The 18,330-nt window shown below is 46.4% G+C and overlaps 1 protein-coding gene across 4 annotated transcripts; it reads right to left on the bottom strand.

The window, feature by feature from the left end:
* Positions 1-1,769: 1,769 nt before the first annotated feature.
* On the bottom strand, positions 1,770-15,277 carry LOC141943935 (endonuclease domain-containing 1 protein-like). 4 transcript variants are annotated; one of them, XM_074869690.1, is made up of 4 exons: positions 15,074-15,277; positions 9,083-9,170; positions 5,718-6,038; positions 1,770-3,486 (listed from the first exon to the last, which is right to left on the bottom strand). In XM_074869690.1, the coding sequence occupies exons 3-4, from the start codon at positions 6,000-6,002 to the stop codon at positions 2,941-2,943; spliced, it is 831 nt and encodes a 276-aa protein (XP_074725791.1). In that variant the 5' UTR covers positions 6,003-6,038; positions 9,083-9,170; positions 15,074-15,277; the 3' UTR covers positions 1,770-2,940. The 4 variants fall into 4 exon arrangements, with proteins under 4 accessions (XP_074725791.1, XP_074725793.1, XP_074725792.1 ...); XM_074869692.1 differs by lacking the exon at positions 15,074-15,277 and having other exon boundaries at positions 9,083-9,366; XM_074869691.1 differs by lacking the exons at positions 9,083-9,170; positions 15,074-15,277 and adding an exon at positions 7,569-7,645.
* Between the last annotated feature and the right edge of the window lie 3,053 nt (positions 15,278-18,330).

The following is an 18,330-nucleotide window of genomic DNA, read 5'->3' as shown; positions in this document are numbered from 1 at the left end:
TCGGAAAGGACTAAGCAAACTGCATGATCCAGCCCTTTGCACTGAAGTGAGCTCAGACAGTGGTAGGGCCCTCTGTGAGCTGCCTGCCTGTTCAAACAACCCCAGCGGGCAAAGCAATGAGCAACAGGGCTAATGGGGTTTAGCTCCCAGCATCCCCCCACAGCTCCTGGGCAAAATCATTTTTCCTTTGTGTCTAAAATCCCAGCAATCCACTAGTGCCCAGAGCTCTTCCTGAAGACAGACGCAGAGCAAACTGCAAAATTACGTTCCCATCTCAGTGCAGCTGCATCTTCCCAGTGGACAGAGGAGCTTCCCACCCCGCCAGGGGCACACACATGATGCATGGAGCGGCTCTGGGGTCACGAAAGGGCTGTATCCCTATTCCCCATGCATAGCCAGGGTCAGCAGCAACCAGAGAAAATCACAGATGTAAACTGTCTGGGAGGATGCTCCTGGAGCTAGTGACCATGGGGCTGGGGCAGCTCCAAGCTGGGGTGCTGTGTGAAGCACCCCTGATATCTGCTGGAAGGCAGCCTCCAAGCTGATTCATTTATTTTTTTTGGCTTCCCATGTATTTCACATATTTGCTGTGGAGGGGAGGGCATTTCTGGGTACTGCCAGGGGAAAAGGTCCTGGGGGGGATCCCAGGGAGCTGATGGAGGGGTGCCTCACGGGGGTGGTCAGGGAGTGGGGGATTCCAGCAGAGCCTTCAAAGCAGGGGTGGCAGGGCATGGGATGGGCAGTGGCGAAGACGAGTGTGGTTTCAAGCCCCAGCGGGTGCAAGGAGGCGGTTGAGCGAGCCAGAGGAAGCCCCATATACAACCCCAGAGGTGTCTGCAGAGGTCCCTCAACCTGAACTATCACTGATGGTTTCACCCCATCAGTGGTCTGTGCCAGCATCTGAACCGAGGAGCAAAAATCCATTGGGGCAGGGGACCTGGGACCACAGGGGCTACCCAGCAAAGAGGGGTGTGAGTCACGTTCTTACCTTGTCCTCCTAAAAAGCAAAATATTCTCCTACCTCACTGAGCAAGACAGCTGGCACAAGCGAGTGTTATTGCTGCTCTCACTATGGCAGCTGGAGATGGCAGGAGCAGAGGTCCACGATGCTGCCGGGCACTGCCCAGTGGTCTGCGGTGGGATCTGGTTGCCTGCGCTCAGGTATCCAGAGCCACTGGAGATGGCCTGGCCTCTGGTTGCTGACCCAGATGGGAGTGGGTGTCCCCTAGGATCCTGCAGCAGATCAGCCAGACCGTCTGGATGCCTTGCATACATCAGGGCATCTCAAGTGGCCCAGGATGCTTCTATTTATGCAGTTGAGCCACACCTGGATCTTTGCTGGCTGCAATCAGAGCTCCGACACCCAGCACACATGGAGACACCTGCATATAGGTGTCTGACTCTGCACCTGAACCCCACCCCACGTTTCTGTGCAGCCTTCAAAGAGGTTTGTCCTGGGTGAGCGGTGAGACCCAGCAGGCTGATGAACAGCTCCTGAGCTGAGAAGTTCAGGCTCAAGCTGGTATCTCTGAAGTGAGAGAGTTTGTATGAGCCATTTGTACCATGATCCACATTGTTCATGCACATTCATAGGAAAAGTAACTGAAGTCTGGTGGTGACATTTCTGTAGGTGTTATGGCATCTTCAGATTGTGCTTGGACACGCTACCTCCTGCAAGGATGCTGTAGGTACTAGGGCATTACTAGTAGTGGAAAATTCAGAGGGAAGCAACTTCTGGTTTATATATAAGATGACTGTATGATCCAGCAGTGGATCAAATAATTTATATTGTAAACTACTCAGGAACTAAATTATATGGCATACATTGATTTTTTACACCCACTGAATACATTTCACAAAATCAGTTATACATAAATCTGCAGGAAAGGTTCAGAAGCAGAGCAGAGAATGAAATTATCCAACCAATGTATCACAGAAATTTATCTTTGACTGGTCAAATCTTGCTGTATATCTGATCCCTGAGCCTGGTTGTCTGACAGGTCATCTCTGGCTCTCAAGGTGCAGGTTCCAAAAGGAAGCAAACAAAAACCTGCTAGCAAATTTACATAAACACAGTCTCTGTGTAAGCTGAGGGTAGGGAGCCTAGTGATTAGATGTGGGTTATTTCCTTCCTTCTCCTTGTTTTATTTATTTATAGACCTCAAGAGAGCTGGGATGATCCTCCTATGCTTAGTTGTATTTCTTCTTTCCACCTTCCTCTCTATCCTTTGCTGTTGTCACTGGCTGTCATTGGTCAGAATGTATCTGTAGGATAAACCTTACAGACCCTCAGCAATTCTTGGGCTCTTTACTTTCCTGACCCCAGGATGAATCACAGAATCACCAAATCATTGAGGTTGGGAGGGATCTCTCGAGGTCCTCTAGTCCAGACCCCTGATGAAGCAGGGTCAGCTAGAGCAGGTTGTCCAGGACTGTGTCCAGTCAGGTTTTGAGTATTTCCAGAGATGGAGACTCCACAACCTCTCTGGACAACCTGAGCCCCCCTAGAGCCACCTTCCTTCATGAGAAGGTGAGGAACAAGTCAGCAGCACATTATCAGTGATACCTAATGAGGAGAGGAAAGAACTACGATCTGTATATAAGCATGGAGAAAAAGGGAAAAAACCGTAAAGCCCCTCTAGTCTCAGTGAGAAGATCCAATTTCCTTGCCCATGGGCTGTTAACCAACCTGTCCTTCCAGAGTGGCCAGGGCAAGGACTCCTCCCTGAGAGCTCCCTCCAAGGATGGGCAGCACCAAGCAAGCCAGCTGGAGGCTCTGCTGACCTCTTTCTCCCTTTTATGAAAGGAGAAGGTGCTCTGAGAGACAGAGCTTGAAAACTGCTAGAGAAGGAAGCAGGACAGATGCTGCACAGGACACGTGGCGACGCTGCTAGTGGCAAAGGCTCCCGAGCCCTTTATACCCAGGATGTGAGGTGGGACTTATTCCCGGGGACAGCTGCTGTCAAACAGAGAAACCTGGTCCCTCCCGTAGAGGTGGGTCAACACGTCCTCCAGCTCCCCCAGTGTGAGGAGCTGGACCTTGTTCTTGTCATTCTCAGCGATGACCGCCCAAGCCTTCCTGTGGTTGGTGTCCACCTCACAGCAGGCACTTGACCAGATGTGGCTGGGTTTATTAACCCTCCCCTTGGCGATATAGTTGTTCCCAGGCACGGCACCCACAATGACATAGGTGGTGTTACAGCCCTTGGTGCTCCTGATCATCGTTTGCTGCTCGTAGTTGTTCCAGGCACCGCCGTTGAGCTTCTCATCCTGGGGCACTATGTTGGTGAGGGTGAAGGTAGCCGTCCTGCTGTCGGAGTCAGAGTGATGGCTGCTGGGGTTCAAATGGCCACGGTTCAAACCCGTCAGGTTCTTGTAGTCTTGGAGGATAGCCTGGCTCTTGCTGAGTTGCTCCAAGCTGACGCTGAAATGATTTAAGAGGGTCCACTCTCTTTCCATAGTTTTGGGATAAATTGAACCCATTAGCTTGACAAGTAAAGAAGAGGAAAAAGTGTTAGTATTGGGGATGGGAGTAATGGAACAGGTTTCTCTGGAGCAGGAGTCAGTGAGTGATGAGCACCCATTTTTTGTCATCTCAGTGTACGAAAACACATGAATCAGAGAGAAATCATAAATCTGCCCCTCCCCAACAAACACAAGAGATTAAAAAAAAAAAAAAAAAAGATTAGAATTTGACTGCTCTCGATTTGACTTGTGACCTTTGAAATCCAGCCTGCAGCCTGCGGTGGGAGTGTGGGTGGACGCATGAGACAATAAGCATTTTCCACTCCCAGGTTTGAAAGGTGACTTTGGTGAGACATGTCCCCTGCCACATCTGGTTCCCTTTCCTCCCTTCTCCACACACCACATCTGCCCAGGGCTCTCCCCTGTTCCTCCCACCCCCATTAATCACGTCCAACCTTCATCACTTGCATCTAATCACGCTATCATCAGCTCTGGCCTTTGCTCTGTTCAGCCCCATTTCCACAAGAGTTCTCTCAGTATCTATGAAAGGTTTTCATGCCTTTTTTAATCCAATCTGTCAACACCTTCGTGTTTTACAAGCTTAGGGAAAACAAGCACACAGATATCCTCTTTGAAGGTTGGGTGTCTTAAGGAGTCCTTGAAGGTGGACAGGATGGGAAGAGGATGAGCAGAAGAGCTGTGGAGCCCACAGGACTCCCAGGAGGAGGTGAGGAGGACACAGCCCTTTCTCCTCCTCTCCTGCTTTGCCCCTTAATTGGGAAGAAGTATGAGTGGTTGCTGCTGAAACATCAGCATTCACCTCCTCTGACCCCATACACAGCAAGATGTGTCAGGAACCCTCACCTAAAGGTGAAGTGTCCCTGGGAGGACTATAGTTCATTGTGAAGATGAAGCTTTTTGCTCACTAAGCAAAAATACCTCAATGCAAGTGGGATCTGCTACTGCAGTGCTAATAACGTGTCTCGGAGCTGATCTGTGCCAGGGAGAACAGATGTGTTCTGTCTGCAGCATCACTGAAAATAAGCTAGAAATGATCAGTCTCTTCAAGGAGCTCATGATCCCCAGAGAGACATGGGGAACTGAAATCCTGCAAAAAGACCTCTGAAGAAAGTTAGCAAAATCACAGATTTCACAGATGGCCTGGGTCTATGGTCCAGGAGGAAAAGAGAGAAGTTTTTATCCCCTCTAAATGTGGAGGCTGCAGTGGTGCAACACCATATTAGTTGCTTGAGTTCCTATGAGTAACAAGTCCGAATGTTTTTTTTTCGTAACTATAACACCTTTCTCTTCATATTCAGGGAAACATATCTAGCCTTCCTCTGGGACAGGGCATATGGCTTTCTTCTGTGGCTCTTTTTTATCTAAATTCCCTGCTGCTACTGTGCCCCCAGCAATGACCTGAATTTCCTCTTCTTCTGTTCCATAATTTGCTTGGTCTTTTTTACTGAGGGTCTGAAGTTTGTCAGAAAGACGTTCGGGAGGGCTCTGTAGTTTGTGGAGATCTGTGTGTCTGGTGGATCCTTCTGAACCAAGCCTGAGGCAGTGGTGGTAAGGAGCAACTGCAGGTGGATGGAGATCGTGCACTTCTGACTTGACTGATACTGATCTTACTCACTTTTCACTGCCTGAAATATCACGCAATAAATTCACCCAGTGTTAACCTAACCCTCTCATCGCCGAGTGCCTGTGCCTAGACTTTTTCACTGGGTCATCTCACCCAGTTCTGAGTTTCTCTGCATTTCTCTCATGCCACTTACAAAGCCAAATTGACTCTTAACTGGGAGCAAATAAGCTATGTCAGGAATACAAAACAGTTCAGGGTGAAGTGGAAGTCAGAGCCCAGCACAGTTGGTCCCTCAAATGTAGCTGCTGTTGGATGTCTTTTCCCCACTGTTTAGTCCCCCATCACAGCACGGGGCAGGGAGGAGGATAATTTGACTTAATGTAATGCAAATTAATGTAATGTAACATAATTTGACTTAATGTTCCTGTAAGGTCAATGCAGAAAAATGGGCACTTTTAGGATATGACTCATCTCATCCTCCTGCTGATGTCTCAAACTCATCAGAGGAATCATGTGGTGAAGGTGTTTGAAGTCAGATGAGATGAATCCCATCCAGTGGGTCCATTTGCATGTGTGTGTGGGTGGGAGGAAAAAGAAGTATTTGGTTAAATGCTGCAGTTATCTTTTAATGACTGGAGGGTGACGCGCTGTAAGAGAGGACACTCACCTGGGGCTCAACCAGCCACGTTTTAGGTCTCTTGCCAGGTCCAGGCTGGTAGAGGTAAGCAGAGTACACAGGAATACGCCTGGTCCTGTCGTACAGGGTGGCAAAGTAATACTGGTTCTTGTAACGCTGGCAGATCCAGGCTGGGCTCTCCGGCTCCAGGGCTTCATTTGGGGGGGTTTCCCGGAAGAAAAACTGAGGGCATGAACTTTCAAAGGATGTCACCACCTCACTACGTCCCAGCCAGAGGCAGCTCGCTGAGACCTGCAGCAGCAGCAGCAACAGCATCGCGGGGAGGATTTCGAGTGAAGGGCTCTTGCTCACCTGGAGGGAAAATGCAGAGTTACACTCAACTTGGAGAAAGCTCATCGTGACCTGGAGTCATTTTTATGCTTGTGGGACATGACTGGCAGAGGAGGGGACTATGAGGGACCAAGGAGGGGACAGCATCTGTCCTCCTGGATATGGACAAATCAACAGGGGAATAAGGGTGAAATCTAAAATAGGTTTTAGGTGTCTAGAGGAGGCAGCAGTGGGAGAATTTAGCCCGTCTGAGGAGGGAATCCAAACCCACTCCACGTCTAATCAGCTCACACAGCAAAGTTTTCTGGGAACTGAGGCATGGTGTTAGGACAAGGTCACCTCTTCCAACCTACCTGTGTTGACCAACAGTTCAGCTTTTGCACTGGCACTGTAGAAAAAAATCCTGAAGCAACCCAGGGGCTGCAAGCCCCTATATCAGAATACCTTCTGGTCTGAGGATCTTCCCACATCAAAGGACCTGCAGCTGGGCACATGCTCTGCTCAGCCACCTGCAATGCTGAACTGGGCTTTAGTCTCGCAGTGGATTTGGAAGGGAAACAACAGTGATGCTGCGCTTCCTACGCGTCCCTGGCCCCATCCAAGTTCAGAAAAATATGCAGCTCTTCCGTAACTCCTCTGTGCTCACAGCAGGATTAACCTCCCCTAAAGTTAGGTCAGATGTTTAACCTTAAGTGGTCCAGCTTGGGGTCCTGGCTCTCAGCTGACATTAGGAAACGTGTGTCCTGCTGCTCAGCTTGCATTTTCCGAGTGTCCAACCCCAGACAATGGACTTGCAGACACACGGATACAGAAAGAGAAGTGGCCAAGCAGATGGTAGCAGCAAGCACAAGGGATGATGCCTCTGTCTTATCAGCACCCTGGCTGCTGCTGTAGCAACGCAGACACTGAGGGGCAGCTCTTCCCATTCTTTCCAGAGAAAAGTGCTGAAAAATTCCCTGTGATGCTGACAACGATGCAGGGTTCTTTACCTTCTTTCAGATGCACCACAGGCTTAGGGATAGCAGTGATATGCCCATTTTCATTGCTAGTCATTCGATGGAGTGGTTTTAAAATAATTAGCATTTTAAATAAGGCAGCCAGGACAAGCAGCTAAAAGGATTAATGGGAGAGAAAGCTGCTGTGGCCTCTAAAACACAAAACCCACCCTTGGCTGGGGAAGTGTCTGAGTTGAGGACTACTGAAGGCTTGAAAATTCACCTTGCACATTTTCTCTTTTCTTATTCTTTTCCCTGAGCCTCATCTATTAAATTCCTTTGGATATTGAGCTAGATATACCTTTGCTCTGACCCAAGACATCTGGTCCTTTATCTCTTTACTAGCACTGGATCAGGAATGTGATGATCAGTAAGCTGAAAACTGAGAAAAGTGAACTACAAGAAGTGACTTATTACAGTACTCTGCAGAGCATGACTGTACCTGCCCCAGGTCAGGCAGAAAAGTTACTGAAAAGTCCTTCTTTTGCACCATCCCCTTCATGAGCTTAAAATATATCTAACTAATTTAGTATCAGATATATTGAAACCCACCTACCGTGTGAAAGGGTGGCACATAAATATTTTTATTCACAGGACTCTGCTCGCAGTCCCAGCGTGGTAGAGGACCTTCAAATGTCTCTGCTACAGTCTGAAACTGGCTGTGACCTTAGGGCGGTTTATATATGATTTCCAGGAAGGCAGAGTTGTTAGATTTCTCAAACAGGGTTTAGAGTAAGTTTGTCCAGGGGTGGAGCCAGGACCTGTGTTTTTCCAGAGGTCTTTTGCAAGGTCATTGGTGGAGTTATGGTACTCGGCAAGCTCCCCCCCCACTCTTATGAAACAGTTTGATGTGAATTTTCCAGGTGAGTTGGCAAATGAAACTTAATTAGGCAAGGTGTTTTATGGCATTTCTGATAACCTTGAATCAAGTCTTCCCTACAGCTGTGAGCCAAACTCTGCCAGCGGGCCAAAATAAGACCTTGAATCAACCCTTTCCCAACATCACACACGAAAGAGGGTACAAAACCAACTCCCATCTGTTTGGTGCATGCTGTATTGACAGGCAGTAATTTGTAAGATAAGTGATGCTGCCAGATCAGGTGTAAAGGAGAGCCTGGCTGCATTAGCCACCCTCAGATCAGGAGGGGACTCTGCCTCCAGCATCTTCAGTGTATCTTGTATAACCTTTGTCAGACTCCTGTGCTGCAGGCAGGGACATTCAGATACAACCCAATACCTGGTGTTTGCTCTTAGTTAACCAAGACCTTGCTGGAGCCTAGGCAATAATTCATCCCCAAAGAGATGTGCCAGATAGACATGAGAAATTGCAATCATCAAGGTGAGTAATGAAAAAAAAACATGACAGAATCTGTTTTCCTACAATTGGACATCTAAGTTCACCATCCGTGTACATCTGTTCCCAAGGCTTCCCATGCTGATCGTTCCCCTGCAGCATCCTTGGCCAGGTTCAACATTTGGCTGGGGCAGCAGGTGAGCAGCAGGAACACTCCCACCACTTCAGAGCACCCCACCAGGTTTTGGTGACTTTTCCAGATGGGTGACACATTGCCAGAGCTGCTGAGGGCTTCAGATCTAGTGGGATCACCTCCTGGGTGTGCCAGTTCATAGTACTTTATTCCCTTTGGGAATAGCATTCCTTCTTTGAGGTTTTGATCCAAGCATCACCAAAAGTGATTTTTTTTTTTTTTTTCCTGGACCCCACCTGATTTTATTATTTTTTCAAAGAGCAGGGATTAGCTCATATGATGACAATTTCCAAGCTACTTCCAGTCTCTTCTGCCTGTAAGTGTCTCTCATATTCTTCAGATCTTTACTTTTCTATGATTGAGTTTCTTTCACAAGTCATTCCTTCTGTCCTTGCCCTCCTTAACATAAAATATTAAAGAGCTGCAAAATACAGTGCATGCACAAACTCTCATTTTCTCCTGGAGGGGGGGGGATGTTAGAGCTCTGCAACTTCAGCCCACCCTTTGTCTGATCTACTTATTCTGAAGTTAAGGAAACACTTTCAATATTGCAGTCAATGGTGAGAAAGGAGCAAGAGCTTACCCTGACGCAGAGTCTCAAAACAAGCAGCTGAACCGTTGCTTCACTCTTCTCCCTGGAGAAATGTTTTTCTGATGCCGCAAGAGTCACACTGCAATATATACCCAGTCATAAGTCTGCCCGTTTTCATAAAAACGGAAGCTCACAGAAAAGAGAAGATTTCAACCGTTATTCAGAAGAAATTTGTTCATGCCTGCCCAGAAACGGGGTGACAATTGCTATTTGCTATTTCCGCAGGATTCTCCCAAGTTTGCTGACTTGCAGCATCACATGCCAGAAGCAGATAACTGTGTCTGATGATTTCCCTTTCCATTTCCTCATTCCCCATGGGGTGCTGCCGCTGCAGCACCTACACACGTTGCTGTTCCTGGCAGACCATCTCTGGTGGCATTAGACCAACCAGCCTGTCTCTGAGTACACACAGATGTTCACAGTTTGCTCTTCTACAGCCCCTCAGAATATAATTAATATGGTCAGGCTACAGATTTTCCCTTGCTTGATTGCAAAGTCTTTGTAACACCACTTACTAATGCCACCCTACAGACCCTGGGGGCACAACTTGGTCTCTGCTTGCTGCTGCACAGCCACCGCAGAGCCTGTGTTCAAATAGGATCCCAATCTGCCCAGAAAGGAGGCTTGGTGAAGACAGCGTTTCTCTCCTTAGCAGTGGATAAAAGGGATTTGGGGGGATGGATACAGAGATCAAGGTTTGGTAGGCTGTGTTCTCTGGACCTCAGAGGACAGAGGGAATGAGAAGGGTTGGCTTCTATGGGCTCTCTAAGGACAGCTGGAGGAAAGATGCTGGTTTCCTACATTATTAGTGGGGTGGAAATGGGACTAAAGATTGTTAATGATTATGACCAAGAATAATCAGAAATGCGTATGACAAAAGTCAGGGACTCCAAGAAGGGTCCCTTGTCCTGAGCTGCATATTGGAGCATAGTTAAAGGGGTCTGGCAATATTTTGTACACATTTTGACTAAAAGCTGCAGGGAGCATGACTATTTGCTTGAATTTTTAATTTCTATACATACCCCTAGTCCCCAGGCCACATGCTGTGTGTCTTACCCTATATATCTCTGAACCCCAAGGGTTCAGCTTCTCTGATCTAGCAAATGCTCCCTCCTGTAGCCCAGTAAAAGCATCAGTGGGAAGCAGTTCCTTGCACTGGCTTTCACTCCCTGAGCTCTGCCCTTGCTCTGTGGTCCTGCTACATTTTGTCAGTGCAAGAGCTTGGCCATTGAAAGCATGTCTCGAAGTACTGGAGCTTCTGTGTCTCTAGATTAAAACAGCATTCAATGGACATTTCTGAAGAAGAATAACAAAGGGCTGAGCTTGATGTTGAGGCAATACTTGCTGGTCCTCTGCTTTTAACACAGTAAAGTATCAGGTCATGGTTGGAGTGCTGCTGCTCACAAAAAGTTCTTATATACAGAAAAAGGAAGAAGACAGGCAGTCAATACCAACTTCCTTATTTTTTTCAGAAGGGACTTAAAATATCCACCATGAAATAGTAAACAGCCAATTAGGTAATACAATCAATACCCAGCTGGTATCTCAAAAATGCAATGGAAACATAGTTCAAGTTTTCAAAAGGCCTGATGGTGAAATCCCACGCAGAGCAATTTGCAGCAAGCCAGTCTTGGATAATAAGAAGTTTTTCCATGTAACTGGCATCAACAAAAGCTAACCTGGGTCAACTCTTACAGCGGACTGGTGAAACTGTTTAAAATCCTTATGTGAGCACTCTCCTTTTGAAAATGGAGGAAAATAAGTCCAGTTAGTTGTGAACGAATGATTAGTGGGAATGAACCCAAACTCTTCCACTTGTCCACAGTTTTAATTAATCCGGGCAAACTTTCCTGAGTATATCCAAAAAACTTACTGTGTTTAAAACATAGATAACAGTCTAGAAATTCTGTAACAAGTTGGTTGTTATAACCAGAAATAACCAGAAGCAGCCATAAACCTCTTGTCCTGCTCCTAAGGTCTATGAGGTCATACTTTTGCATTTCACTGATTTTCACAAAAATTGTGCTCTAATGCTTAATAACGGGCACTATTCTCCCTTTGATGTCAGTGTAGGCGGTGCCTACATGTTGTCCAGAGCTGTGCACTTTCTGGATGGAGAGGTGATGTGAGTGATGTCAAATGAGCTTTCCTGCAGGCCAGCTCCCATGTGGTCTGTCCTGTAAGACAAAGTGCCGTTTCTTCAACTTGTAAAGGTCAGAGATGGAAAAATCCTATTGAATCCTCCAGTATTCTCCCAGTTGGGAACCCAGAGATTTGTAGATGAAGTACTTCCAATAATTTTTCCATGTCATGGTTGAAAAGAAACAGGACTTGCAGTACTTTTCTGGGGAAATTGTATCAAAGTCCAGACCTGGCTTCTCCACGAGGATGTTCTCCTGACATCTATCTCAGCTTTCTTTCTTTCATAGGCTGAAGACAGCAGTCCAACCCCCCCTCAAAGCAGGGCAAGCTCTGAGGTAGCTGTCCAGATGCAGGGAAATGCAAATAACTCTTGTGATTGCAGCGCAGGAAAAAGGTGATTTTTGAATGAGCAGCATCAGCGGAGGGCACTATTTCTACTGCAGAAAAAGAGGTGCCACCAAAGCCTTCTCTTGAGTCTTCGGTCCCCGTGGAAGAAGCAAACGAATAGCCAGAGAGATGCTAAGTAGATTGACCAGTGTAGGTCTTCAGGAAGGAGTAAAGCACATCAGCAGAAGCTAAACGGGCATGAGAAAACAAAATGTAAGGAAGAGAAATGTCGCTTGGACATGTGAATTGAGGAGAGGTATGCTGTTCTGGACTGTCCTCTTTAGAGGGCAGCAAAGATCCTGGTATCCCATGGCCACAGGCAGGACCTGAAGATGTCCAGATGCTGGACATGCCACCTCATTGACCTGTGTGTCACCGCTGGTTTTGGGAGATACTCTGCTGATGTGAGTGAGGACAGAGAGGGTGTATAGACACCTCAAGGCCAGCTCACTCTTTTGCAACAACCACGATGCTTAGACACGCATGTGTCATCATACCGTTATGCCAAGTATGTTCACCCTTGCCAGGTGTTTGAACGAGCGTGAGCCTCAAGTGACGGTTAAAAAACTGATCCAGATCAGACCAGAGATTTGAGGTGCCCAGAAGAGGCAACAGCTGCTTCTTCTATCCCTCCCCAGTGTCCCAGAAGTGGTCTCAAAGCAGGTCTGCCGTGCAGCTCTCTGTTAAGGAACATGGCCCATCTCCCATGCAAACAACACAATTCTTGTCCAGGGCCATGTGGGAAGTTTCACATTTATGGAGAAAATGCAGGGAAAAGGTAAGGATGTGAAAGATTTACTAGGTTGCCTAATCCCCCCAAGGAGAGCAGGTGTATATTATCCATTTTAAACTATTTACCTTGAGCTATTCTTCTACGTAACATGCCAAATGCTGGCTTGTGACAATCTTTGCATTTTGGAGACAAATGTGTTCAATCCATCCCTTCCCCATAAGGATCAACAGTGTTTTTAATATAGTACAGTTCAGCTGAAAACATTGGCACGTGATTTGGGTAACTTTAGTTATACTAACTCCACCCAACTGAGTGCCACGGCCCCTGTGCATGCAGAGCAGGTAACGCTTAGGTGACAGTGGGGTCTCCTCCTTGTCACCAATGAAGCATCACCCTGCTACAAATACTCACCAGCCGAAAGCTGTCGAGTTGCCTGTGGTTACTTTCACTCTTTCAGTTTCATTCAGCTTTGGAGACCAAAAATCAGTCTGTTATTTTCACTTTCTGATTCTCATGCAGCAGCACGGAGTCCGCTGGGGAGTTTTAGGCAATAACCAAAACCCCTTGTCACAGGTGCATGCCAGTACTTCTGTGGGTTGTGTGCCGATGGATGAAGAGACGGCAGCAAGGAAAAAGCAGGATATTTGTCTGGGAGCAAAGGTAAAATGTGGATGGCAAAAGCAGTGTTGTAATATCGATGTAGAAGGAAAATAAAAGCACTGTGTTTGTACCTATGGCACATGGCGATCTTAAAATAATCTTATATTAAAATCTTACAAAGGAAGAAATAATAAGAGACGCGCATCCCCCAAATCTCTCTCTATGGGATTCATTCATTCTAACTCAGACATCTGAGAGAGATATTTCCAAACCTGCCCTTTATAGTCAATGGAGAGAAAAAGGTGTCTCCAGAGATAGCTCATGTTAGCCCAAATTAAGCAAATGTAAAATCTAAAACTGTAAAATAGTCCAAATTAAAGTGTTTATTTCTGTGTTGAGTATACAGGCAGTCAAAGCTGATAGCTCAGTCACAGATGTCTGACTTCAGATATTTAAAGCCTTGAGCAATAAATCCACCCCCTCTCTTGGTGACTCTGGTTGTGGGGCATATCTGGAAAAGCCTTGCAGGTCAAGTCATACCATCACGGGGGTCATGTCTCCAGGTTTCGAAACAGCTCTTTCCCACGTACCCAGGAAGAAGCTCAGTTCTTGCACTGTGGTATGAAAATCAGCAGAGAACTTCTGCATCTTAGTGTTTTTTGTGGACTAGAAGTGGTTGCAGATGCAGTCTAGGTTATGTCAGAGAGATGGGTTTCCCCACGGAAAAAAATTTGTTTGCTCGAAGTTCAAGAAACTCAACCCCATGACTTGAGGTGTGTGTGGGGGGGAGGGCTGGCTTCTTGCTGACTGCAGTAAAAAAGGTGAGTGTTGAATCGACGGGGAAATCCTTCCAGTGAGATCAGGGCTGGGTGGTCAGGGCTGGAGAACGTGTATGCTCGCACATTCGGGTCAATAAGCATGGATCACTCCTGACTAGATCTTCCTTGCAATGCCTCCTCACGTGGCCTGAGTCATGAAAGATTAGCACCAAGGGGAGGTCTAGACAGATCTGAGATCTGTCCTTCTGCATTCTCTAGGACTTGTAAGACCCCTTTTTTCCGTCTCTCCAGTTTGCTTCTCCCTCAAAGGGCTCCCTCGTTCAACTGAGCAGCATGGTGGCTTCACTGCTGTACCCAAAATAGTCAACCCCAGCCTTCAGCACAGCCTGTCAAGGCAATTCGGTGAGAAAATGCACTTTCCCTGCAAGCTGGAGTATGTCCCATTCCCCCTCCTCCAGAGCCTGAATTTGTGGGATTTCCTTCCTTCCACTACGCAGTGATAAAAGCACACTTCTTCATAAGATACAGCAATGCTCACAACTGTGCTTTGATTTCAGGAACAGAAATATATTTTTAAGAGGATTAAATATCTTTACTTATTAATACAACCTGTTTATTAAAGCCTCTGTTGATTTCTCCTCATGGAATATGTTTGTATATTAGGGCCAGGATTTCACCATGTATGTGGACTCCCAAATCCTGTTGAGACTTGGCTGGTTTGAAGCAGCTCTGAGATATGCTACCAAGGTGGTTTGAGTCATGGAGCACACATCTTCAGAAAATAGATTGAGGGATTCAGGACTGTTAAATCTGACAAAGGGGAGGCTGAAGAGCAGCCCAATAGCTGCCTACAGCTACTTAGAAGAGCAAAGATAACGAAGTCAAGCTCTTTGTGGTAGAGCCAGGCACTATAACAAAAGGCAGCAGCCACAGACTGTAGCTTGGGAGGTGCAGGTTGGACAACAGGATAAAAAAATGTCTCTAGGCAGGTAGTACAGTGCTGTGACAGGTTGTTGGGAAATGACAAATGATGAATTGTGGCAGTGACTCAAGGCTTAGCTGGATGAAACCACGGCTAAGCCAGTCTAGAGCTGACAGTGCTTCCGCTTCAAGCAGGAGGGTGAATTAGAGTCTTCCAGATGATGTTGCCAACCAACATATCGATGATCTTATGGTAGATGCATCGCCCATCTTACCCCCCACCTCCCCACCACTGCCCTGCCCACTCAGGTATTGTCTGAAAAATTATAACAAGGCAGTAGATGGCTAAATTCCCTGGTCCTGAGAGTTGTACATTAAAGTAATTCTACAGCCCAAAGCCATAAAAAACACACCACATACCTCAGAGAGCCAAGAGGAGGGCACGTTTCCAGATTCCTGGTTCAGACTCCTCTGGGGGACAGACACCAACCAGATGAGACCCCATCAGCTCATCTCTCCTCATGAGGAGAGGCTGGCGATATCCAATGGTCTTTGCACCAACCCTGTTGCTCTGCTAGCCTTGAAAAATCACCTCACTGTGAGAACTGCGCTTCAACCGCTCAGGAGCCCCAGGTTGGCCCTCTCTGCAGTAAACACAAGCTGTGTTACTGCACCTTAATTATGCCGAGGGTAATTAGCAGTTACGTCAACATGAAGATTTCCAGTTAGGCTGCTGGCTCACTCTGTATGGAAATTAGGTTGTTGATTGTGAGCGGAAATATGTCAGACCAAACTCCAGAAGAAAAGCCTCATCGCTAATCGGGAAGAATGGCCTCTTTGCTCAGGGATTTTGCCTTGGGTCATCTTTGCTGCACTTGGCATCCCCTGAAGCCCGTGGATGTGGCACGGCAGGAAGAGCCAGCTGTCCAGTGGGAAACCCTAATCTTCACTTCCCCTCTGAAGATGTCAGCTCTAGTTGTTCAGGGCTCACTGCCTCTAGCCAGAAGAGATGTGATAATGATGCATGTAGGAGGGTGGCAGATCCTGACGATATACAGGCATCATCTTCTGTTAGGAGACAGAAGTTGTGATTTAAGAGAAAGCCCTCGGAGACGCTGAAGCTGCCAGGAGAGACCTTATTCCTGTTAAGTATAATCTTAACTATGTGGTTTTTAATTTCGTATTTTTGTGACTTCTTGCCATTACTGAAAAACCCAGACTTCTCAGTAAATGGATACTCATTCATAAATCTTGCTCAGTGCTCATGCTCACTGATTTCTGAACATATTTGTGATAAAAGGATTCATCCCACTCAGCTTTTGGGAAGGTGATAAAACCACTGGGTATTAAGTGCTAAAATGCCACTTAGGTTGATCTTAGGAGTTCATTCAACAAACTTACTAAGTTTAAGTTAGGATCTGTGTTTAAGAGAGCATGAGCAAACAGCCTGCACTTCCCAACTGCAGGGTGATGGTTTTTCTTACAGTGGAACAGGAGCACGAGCCAACCACTTGAGTACATATGGTGGGAGGTCAGCGTGAAACACTTTGCATTCTGAGTGCCCGAGACATAAGATGTTAATGTTTTCCAAGTGCATTTCAAGAATGTATATGTTAAAGACTGTGACTAAATCTAAAATCAACAAAATCTGCTCTCTGCTACCTGCTACTTAAAATTTGCATCTGGAATATAAGATGAGGAGGACTGGTGGGAATAGAGCAAGCGCTCAGACACAGAGGCCCGCTGCTGCATCACGATGTGTGGGTGAAGAAAGTAGCCAGGACTCAAACCCTGGCCAGGAACATTTCTTAATTAAGCTGTATTCACAAGAAGCTGGCCCTTGAAGCCAGACTAACACAGACAAACAATTGCAACAACCCCCTCCTAGCTCACCCTGTCAAAATGACTCAGACTCCCAGATTTGCTTCTGGACCTCTCTTGATTTCACCCTTTTGAAGAGCTGGTTCTCAGCGCTCTGTTTAGAGTCAATAAAAGATGAATACACATTTCCAGGACACAGTCCACACCAGGCAGATGAAGTGAATTATACTATAAAAGTGTTTATTTCTCTCTGATGACTATAAGGGATCCCAGGGTGACAAGCTCTGATTTACACCTATAAGATTACAAGGGATGAGTGCCACTTTATGTTGCCATCCCTATATACATGATGCCTATTTTATATTACTCACTTAACCAAAGCATAACATCAAAATACAAAAGCCATCCTTTTCCAAAGCCATTTCCTTATGGACAGACCTCTGACGCAAACAGTCCCTCCTCATTCATTCTCATGACCTCAGCATGTCAATCCAGCAGGAATTTCAGGGGAGTTTTGTAACCTTCCTGGAGGACCTGCTGCACTCACAGCACCTTTCCTGTGTGGCAGGGTGCTGTCTTGAGAGCAAAACAGAAAAATAATCAGTGTAGCAAGGAATAGGAGGGAAGGATGCACTGCATGCAATTCAGTCTAACTGTTCTTAGATCCAGTTGCTTGATGTGGTTGGAGAAGCCAACAAGAGGGTGAAGACCAGAGATTTATTTTTTTCTTACTTCTTGGCAGGGTTGGCTGGGTTTAGAGTAGTGCTTTGCATGCTTCTCAAGCCCAAAATAGCTGTTAGCACCAGAAAATCACCTAGTGTGAAATTGAGCTCATGCTAAACTAGCTATTGGCTAGATGCAAATTTGGGGTGCTTGAGGAGTGAAGTCAAAAGCTGATTGTGCAGGTGACTCGCTTTGAGTCAGGCCTCCTGCTAGACCAAGAGCTAGCTCATGCATGCAATGGAGCAAGTCAAGAGTCAGCTTATACCTGCTCTAGGCTGACTTGTGATGCAACCTTACCCTGTAACACTCTTGTTTCAGCCCAAATAGATGGCCTAGGAGGAGTGAGCACAACCCAAGAGGACCTTTGTGGCTTGGGTTTCTGCTGGAGATACCACTTCTTGGACCATGGCCATTGCCAATAGGATGCATGAGAAAATGATAGAATCACAGAATCATAGAATCGTTTAGGTTGGAAAAGAGCTTTAAGATCATTGAGTCCAACCATTAAAACTGTTAAAAACCCCATGTTAAAACTGTTAAATCTTGAGTTTCAAATCTATGGATGCAGAATTCAAAGCTCATTTTCACTTACAGTGAAATTTTTTAGCTTATAACATGGAGAGAACAAGTTTAGTATAAAAATATACCTGTGTCCATAATAAGCAAGTGGGGAAATTTGAAATGGGTATTTCCAGGAGTATGTCAACAAGATACGGTGAGTCATGAACTGTGGTAAGCTAAACTCAGCATTTCCTTTGTTTTGTGGGTTTCTGCACCAACATGGTTTTGAAAGTGGTGTATATGGGCAGCACTCATCTTTCCAAGTAGGAGAGGGAGGAATGGGAACACGGAAGGCTGACGGGTCTTCAGGTCTAACCTGAGCAGGGTGAGAAAATGAGCCGTAACAACGGGCAAATTCTTCAGTGATGAACAAAGATTTTCCTCAGAGGCAGACACAAACCCAGCAGGGAAATGCAGAAACCTGCATGCAGCCAGCTCAGACCTCACCTCAGTTGCCTCTCTGACGCTTTTCCCAAGATGAATGCGCTTCCCTAGAACACAAAATTCACAGCAAGGACCAACTGCCAGGACCCATCTCTCAGCGGGGGATATTTGCTGGGGCAGGAAAGGTA

Source organism: Strix uralensis, chromosome 5 (assembly GCF_047716275.1).
Source record: "Strix uralensis isolate ZFMK-TIS-50842 chromosome 5, bStrUra1, whole genome shotgun sequence".
In the NCBI taxonomy this organism is placed as follows: Eukaryota; Metazoa; Chordata; class Aves; order Strigiformes; family Strigidae; genus Strix; species Strix uralensis.
Note: the sequence above shows the minus strand (reverse complement) of the source record. Positions and strands in the feature narration are given on the sequence as shown.

What these genes read in the sequence shown, in the direction of transcription:
- LOC141943935 (XM_074869690.1), bottom strand. Translation starts at nt 6,002, where the DNA reads ATGCTGTTGCTGCTGCTGCTGCAGGTCTCAGCGAGCTGCCTCTGGCTG. An exon ending in CGTGGCTGGTTGAGCCCCAG is followed by an intron (nt 3,487 to 5,717) that starts GTGAGTGTCCTC and finishes TTACTTGTCAAG; the next exon opens with CTAATGGGTTCAATTTATCC.